Here is a 7601-nt window from a genome sequence, read left to right as displayed (position 1 = left end):
CCACGAGGCTCAGATCTGTCTGACCTAAGAGCCAGTTGGCATCTTCCTCCTGACAGAGGCCAGATTTTCACTGGGGCTAGACTATTTATTGACAGTGTTCTCCCAGACTGGCCCTTGGGTGTCTCATCTCCAAGGTCCTTTCTGTTTTCCGAGAGCACTTGCTTCCTACTCTCTCCTTCACTTCCTTCCCTTACAGCTTCTTGCACTGTGGGTTTTTTTTGGGGGGGGGGAGGGGCGGTGTTTGCGTGTGTTTCTTCTTCTTTTTAATCCTAGTGAATTTGTTTTGCAGGTTTTGAAAAAGAAGCCCAGCGTTCTCCAGGATTTTTATGCATTCGATTTCTACATCTTTTACGTGTGATCTCTGTGGCTTTAAGATCCCATAAGTTGAGTGGGCTCCCCCGTTATCTAAGAAAAGTTGTTTAAATGCTTTGCTCTGCAAGCACCAGCAGAGAACTCATAAAAACGGAAGACAGTAGCAGATGCAATCGCGGATGTGGCTTTAGTCTTTGCAGCTGCCCCAGAGAGCTGTTCAGAGCAGACAGTCCTCAGCAATGAATCCAGAAGAGCGAATCGTGACATGGCTTATATCCTTGGGGGTTTTAGATTCCCCCAAAAAGACCATCTGTGATCCGGAGGAGTTCTTGAAGTCTTCGCTGAAAAATGGGGTAGTGCTGTGCAAACTGATCAACAGACTTAGGCCTGGCTCTCTAGAAAAGGTAAGAGAAAGGCTCTTTGGCATTGCTCACCGCCAGAGAGCGGTAATAATGTAACTCTGGAGGTGTTCTATTGCCAGGGACTCTCCTACTTTTAATCGCTAAGAGTTTGGCATTCTGTCTTGCTGTTTTTCTACTTTGAAAAACTCTGGAAGTGAAATATTCTCCTTTAACGATTGGCCCCCAAATGTAATACAACTGATACACCTTTGGTGCCAGGGGACAAGGAAAAAATACTGCTATCATTTGCTCTGTCATAGAGATCCATGTGGTACCTCCCTGGGTATCAAAGGTATCTGTTGAACTTGGGGTCTATGTGAGTCTGTGTAATCATGGCATGATTTAGAGCAGATACTAATGGTGTTTATTGACAGTTTGACTAAAATCCATGGCGATTTTCTTCTCAAAGAAAGAAAATATCCATTGAAACAGAGGCTATTTAGCAACCGGGAGGAATAATCCAAAATGTCAGGAAAGCTTTGGTAAAACAATACAAACCAAATACAGGTTTTGAATGCAACATGCGTTCAAAGCGAAACTAACCTTACTCTCTTCTAAACTCCAAAAGTTCTAATGTTGGGAACCCATGATCACGAGGATGGCTAATTTCTAAAGTAGGCACTTTAAGTGAGTTTAGAGGTCAAGTCCTCCTGTCACTTTCTTTAGGTTGGCAGGGAACGTGACCGTGAGCGTAACGTGACTTCTTTTGCCTCCTTGAACCAGTTTGCATTTTTAGTGAGCCAACTGATTGACTCAGAAGTTTTCTGAAACTTGAAAACCACTGCTGACATGGTGGTAAAACACACAGAACTATGACCAAATGTTGCAAACGGCCAAGGGGAAAGTATAATTTTAGATTAAAAGCAAGAACCAAGCTCAAAAAACAGCCTGGATCTAATTCGCCATCGCCACACTTTGGCAGAAGGCGAAGAAAAAGTTTGCACGCAGAGATAGATGGTTTGGGACTACTAGAGGTTTAGTGACATTTGAAACGGGACCGACCGTTTAGACTTTTACATCACTTCCTCCGGTGGTTATTTCTCTTCCTGGATTGACAGCGGTGTTGCCCCTGCCTTAAAAAGCCTACCTCTCGGATTATCAGCAAATGAGGAATGTGGCGTCCTTGGCATGGGATGACAGCATCCAAGTGACATTTGACTGTGTTTCTCTAGTTCTGTTTGGAGCCGCAAACCGAAGCTGACTGCCTCAACAACATCAGTGACTTCCTGAAAGGATGTACAACCCTTCAGGTGGAGGTAAGCCCGCCCAGGCCCTGCTAAGGAAGATGCTGTTGTACTAAAAGCGCTTGGTTGATTTTGACTCTTGAACACAGGTAGCGCTTTAGGGAAACCGTGGTTAAGATTGGTGGTCTGCAGTGGTGGCTCGTCAGTCTGTCTCTTTCAGAAACCAGTTCCGAAGCAAAAGAAAACAAAATCTAAAACTCAGAATGTGATATATATATATATTTTAAATAGGGTGTTTTTTTTCAAGTTTATTTATTTATTCTGAGAGAGAGGAGGGGAGGGGCAGAGAGAGGGACAGGGAATCCCAAGCAGGCTCTGTGCTGACAGAGTGGGGCTCGAACTCACGAACCGCGAGATCATGCCTGGAGCCGAAATCAAGAGTAGGACGCTCAGCCGACTAAGCCACCCTGGCACCCCGGAATATGATTATCTTTTAATACAGCATCCAAGCCTTGACCATAATCCCCCTGAGCTGGGAAGAGAGGAAAGTATATTGTCACTTTTTCCCATTAACACTTTAAGGGCATTTAAAAAAAATGTTTATTTATTTTGAGAGAGGGAGAAAGAGTGTGAGTGGGGGAGGGACAGAGAGAAAGGGAGAGAGAGAATCCCAAAGCAGGCTTCCTGCTCAGCACAGAGCCCAGCTCGGGGCTTGATCCCATGAACCGTGAGATCATGACCTGAGACAAAATCAAAAGCCGGACCCTTAAACCGACCGAGCCACCCCGGGCACCCCTCCCATTAACCCTTTAGAACAGAAGCCTTGGAAAGCTGAGAAAACGTGGGCCTGTGGTAGAAATTGTATATGAAATTACATCGCATTATGTTATGTTATATGGATCCTTACAGTACATATGGGGGCGTTGCTGGAAAGGAGGTGATACTTTGCCTGAGTGTTGAATTACTTAACTTTTCTGTTCCTCAACGTGTGTGTGTGTGTGTGTGTGTGTGTGTGCGCGTGTGTGTATCACGTCTTTATGTGCAGAAGCAAAAACCAGGGAAACAACGTCAGTACCTAGCAATAGGGGAGTAGTCAAATAAATAAAGTATAGTACATTCAAATGATGCTGAAGTCTTATACATTCATTTAAAAAAGATTGTAGTTTTGCAAATGGAAGTACAGTTGCCATATCATATTGTATTTGTTTCAGGCGTACAACGTGGTGATTTGCCAATTCTGTGTATTACACAGCGCTCATCACTATAAGTATAGCTACTGTTCGACACCATACAACGTTACTATCTCATTATTGACTATATTCCCCATGCTGTACTTTCCATCCTCGTGACTTACTTATTTTGTAACTGGAAGTTTGTGCCTCTGGACCGCCTTCACCTATTTTACCCAGCCCCCCAGTTCCCTTCCTTCTGGCAACCACCGGTTTGTTCTCTGTATTTGTCGGTTTCTGCTTTGTTTGTCCACGTTATCACTGAAATAACATGATAACGGTCTTTCTTTGTCTTGACCAATTTCACTTAGCATAATGCCCTCTGGGTCCATCCGTGTTGTCACAAATGGCGAGATTTCGTTCTTTTTTTTTTTTTTAATAAAATGTTTATTTTATTTTATTTTATTTTTTTTATAAATTTTTTTTTCAACATTTATTTATTTTTGGGACAGAGAGAGACACAGCATGAACAGGGGAGGGGCAGAGAGAGAGGGAGACACAGATACGGAAACAGGCTCCAGGCTCTGAGCCATCAGCCCAGAGCCTGACGCGGGGCTCGAACTCCCGGACCGCGAGATCGTGACCTGGCTGAAGTCGGACGCTTAACCGACTGCGCCACCCAGGCGCCCCAAATGTTTATTTTTTTATTTTGAGAGAGAGAGAGAGAGAGAGAGAGAGAGAGCACGAGCAGGGGAGGGGCAGAGAGAGAGGGAGAGACTCCCAAGCAGCCGATGTGGGGCTTGAACTCACGAACCCTGAGATCATTACCTGAGCCAAAAATCAAGAGTCGAGCATTTAACTGACTGAGCCACTGAGCCACCCAGGCACCCCCATTCTTTTTTTAATGGTTTATATACACATGTGTGTCCATTCTTCTATCAGTGGACACTTGGGTGGCTTCCATATCTTAACTATTGTAAATAATGCTGCAATAAACATATGGGTGCATATCTTTTTGAATTTGTGCTTTTCCCCCCTTTGGGTATGTGCCTCAGTATTTTGATCTGTACAACCGACACAAGAATTACTACTTCATGGGGCTGTTTTAAGGATTAAATGAGATACTACATAATAATTTAGAAGTAAGAGCTCCAACCGGAAAAAGATCTGTGAGATAATGTATGTACAGTCCTCAGCAGAGAACCAGGGACATAAGAAGTATAGACATGTATTAGCAGTGTTATTTGTGGAGAATTATTAGTAGTGGGTTGATCATGCCCTCCGATGCTGGATTGCTTGGGTCCAAATCTCAGTTCTCTTCTTACTAGTAGCTTTGTGGCTTTGGGCATGCTACTTGACTACGCCTTAGTCTCCCCACCTGTAAAATGGGAAGGATAGCAGCACACATCTCATAGGATCAGTGTAAGATGGCCAATGAATTCATGTCGCCAGAAGAGTGCCTCGTACATAGTAACTCTCCTCCAAGTGTTAGCTATCATTATTAGTAGTAATGCAAGTCGCTTTGCCCCAGATAAAACTTGGTTTGCTTCAGGCTTTTTTCCTAAAGCTAGCCACAGCATCAGGCTACGCTTGTCTCAGAATATCATGTTCCAGGTGTCCCTGTTGCCCAATTTTAGCTGCGTGTGTATGCACGGGCACGTGTGTGTGTATGGTTTTTGAGGTAAGTGGAGCCTGGGACGACTGTATGTATCTTATAGAATAATGTCTTCTACGGAACAGATCATGGTATTTTCTTTTTTATTTGACAAATAAAAACATGGTGAGGTTGCCAATGATTTCTGCACTATGAAGCTGCCAGAAGGCATCCTGAGCTGCTTTGCAGTTCTAAGAATACTAGATGATACAGAAACACCTCCTGGGTCTAGCCGGCATTGTTGGAGAATGAGTCGTTTCACAAAAGTGGATTTTTCTGATAAATAAAGCTTACTCCTGTAAGTACCAGTGCTTAAAATATTTTCACCCACTTCGGATACAAATCTTTCTTTTTTTAAAAAATGCTTATTTATTTTATTTTGAGAGACAGATGGGGGGGGGGGCAGACAGAGAGAGAAAGAATCCGAAGCAGGCTCCAGGCTCCGAGCGGTCGGCACAGAGCCCAACGCGGGGCTCGAACCCACGAACCGGGAGATCATGACCTGAGCTGAAGTCGGACGCTTAACCGACCGAGCCACCCAGGCACCCCAAGTTCGTGCCTTAAACCATATCGCTTTTGGGGCGCCTGGGTGGCGCAGTCGGTTAAGCGTCCGACTTCAGCCAGGTCACGATCTCGCGGCCCGTGAGTTCGAGCCCCGCGTCGGGCTCTGGGCTGATGGCTCAGAGCCTGGAGCCTGTTTCCGATTCTGTGTCTCCCTCTCTCTCTGCCCCTCCCCCGTTCATGCTCTGTCTCTCTCTGTCCCAAAAATAAATAAATGTTGAAAAAAAAATTAAAAAAAAAATTAAAAAAAAACAAAACAAAACAAAACAAAAAAACCATATCACTTTTCATCCCCCCACCTCCCCATCCCGTGGTAACTACCATTTTACTCCCAGTTTTTCGAGTTTGACTTTTTTAGATTCCACATGTAAGTGAGGTCACACACTACTTGTCTTTCTGTGACTTCTCTAACTTAGCGTAATGTGCCCAGGGGCCATCCGTGTTGTCACAGGTGGCAAGATACGCTCCTTTGTCGTGGCTGAATAATACTTGATTGTGTATACATACCACATCTTTTTTATCCGTCCATCCATCCATGGACATTTAAGTTGTTTCCATCTCTCGTCGCTTCAGCTACAGTATCTCTCAGGCCTACCTTACCTAGCAACAGTGCCTAGTATAGGACATACTTAATAGATTTTGATTAATGCCATAAAGCTGTTAATGTACAAAACGCAAGGAGAGTAGGGCTTGACTGTTGCCCAGAACACATTTTTATCGAAAGAGAGAGTGCCAGTTTGAAACGGTCAGCTGGGAAATGCAGAAAAATGAAGCCAGAGATACAGCAGAATGACAGCTCGGGTGCTGGCTGTGGGGCATGGTGGCCCCATTAAAGAGTTGCTGCCTTCTGAATCTCTAGGGGTCCAGCGGGCCTCTCCAAGGGACCTCCGTCTTTGTGTGCTCATATGGCGGTAGTGTCCGAGGGTGTCTAGAAGATCGCACAGCTAGTAAGTGGTCAGGGAGGTTTGCTGAGACATCTAAAAAACAAAGCACTCGCTGAAGCACCTCCTAACTTTGATAGTATCTGTTTTTTCAAGTTTTGTTTATTTAAGGACTCTCCATCCCCAACGTGGGGCTTAAACTCATGACCCTGAGATCCAGGCTCGCAGGGTCTTCCAGCTGAGCCAGCCAGGCACCCTGATGGTATCTTTTGAAACACACAAGTTTTTTAAGTTTGATGAAGTCAGGGGCGCCTGGATGGGCTCAGTCAGTTAAGTGTCTGACTCTTGATTTTTGCTCAGGTCATGACGTCATGGTTTTTGAGTTCAGGCCTGCACAGAACCTGCTTGGGATTCTCTCTCCCTCTCTCTCTGGCCCTCCCTCCCCGCCCCTCAAAATAAATAAATAAACATTAAAGAAAAGATTCTCTAAAAAATTCAATGAAGTCAAATTGATCTATTTTGTTGTTGTTGCTTGCGTTTTGGGTGTCGTATCTAAAAAATCATTGCCTGATGTGAGGTCGTAAAGATTTACCCTTATGTTTTCTTCTTTTTTTTTTTTTATTTTTTTTTTTATTAAATTTTTTTTTCAACGTTTTTATTTATTTTTGGGACAGAGAGAGACAGAGCATGAGCGGGGGAGGGGCAGAGAGAGAGGGAGACACAGAATGGGAAACAGGCTCCAGGCTCTGAGCCATCAGCCCAGAGCCCGACGCGGGGCTCGAACTCACGGACCGCGAGATTGTGACCTGGCTGAAGTCGAACGCTTAACCGACTGCGCCACCCAGGCGCCCCCCTTATGTTTTCTTCTAAGAGTGTTATAGTTTAAGCTCTTACCTTTAGGTCTTCGATTCGTTTTGAGTTACTTTTTGTATATGGTGTGAGGTAGGGGTCCAACCGTATTCTCTGAAACACTATTTGTTGAAAAGACCATTCCTTCCCCCACTCAATTAATGTAGCTGTGTAGTAACTTTTCAAATCAGAAAGCATGAGCCTTCCAAATTTGTTCTCCATTTTCCAAATCATTTTGGCTCTTCTGGATCCCTTGTGTGCCCATATGGATTTTAGGATCAGCCTGTCCATTTGTGAAAAACAAAACAAAACAAAACAAAAAAAACCCCCCAAAAAACCCAACAACCCAGCTGGCATTTTGATAGGGATTGTGTACAATCTGTAGATGGCTTTGAGAGTATTGCCACATTAACAATATTAAGTCTTGCGATCCATGGACACAGGATGTCTTTCCACTTATTTGGGCCTTTTAACATGTCATTCAACATTGTTCTGTAGTTTCTAGTGTGCACGTGTTGTACCTCTGTGGTCCAATCTATTCCAAAGTATTCGATTCCTTTCGATGCTGTTGTAAATGGAATTGTTTTCTT

The 7601-nt window shown here is 44.1% G+C and overlaps 1 protein-coding gene across 5 annotated transcripts in view; it reads left to right on the top strand.

Moving 5' to 3' along the window:
* Nucleotides 1-304: 304 nt before the first annotated feature.
* ARHGEF6 (Rac/Cdc42 guanine nucleotide exchange factor 6) overlaps nt 305-7601 on the top strand; it is a 102421-nt gene continuing 95124 nt past the window's right edge. For 2 of the 5 annotated variants that reach the window (XM_043570708.1, XM_043570707.1), the window contains exons 1-2: nt 521-716; nt 1886-1969. In XM_043570708.1, the coding sequence (XP_043426643.1) occupies nt 552-716; nt 1886-1969 (249 nt within the window). In that variant the 5' untranslated portion in view covers nt 521-551. Of the gene's footprint in view, nt 717-1885; nt 1970-7601 lie in introns of all 5 variants that reach the window. The other 3 variants (XM_043570709.1, XM_043570705.1, XM_043570706.1) reach the window with 2 other exon arrangements.

The sequence above is a fragment of the Prionailurus bengalensis genome, chromosome X, assembly GCF_016509475.1.
Source record: "Prionailurus bengalensis isolate Pbe53 chromosome X, Fcat_Pben_1.1_paternal_pri, whole genome shotgun sequence".
Taxonomy (NCBI): Eukaryota; Metazoa; Chordata; class Mammalia; order Carnivora; family Felidae; genus Prionailurus; species Prionailurus bengalensis.
This window is presented reverse-complemented; position numbering and strand designations above follow the sequence as displayed.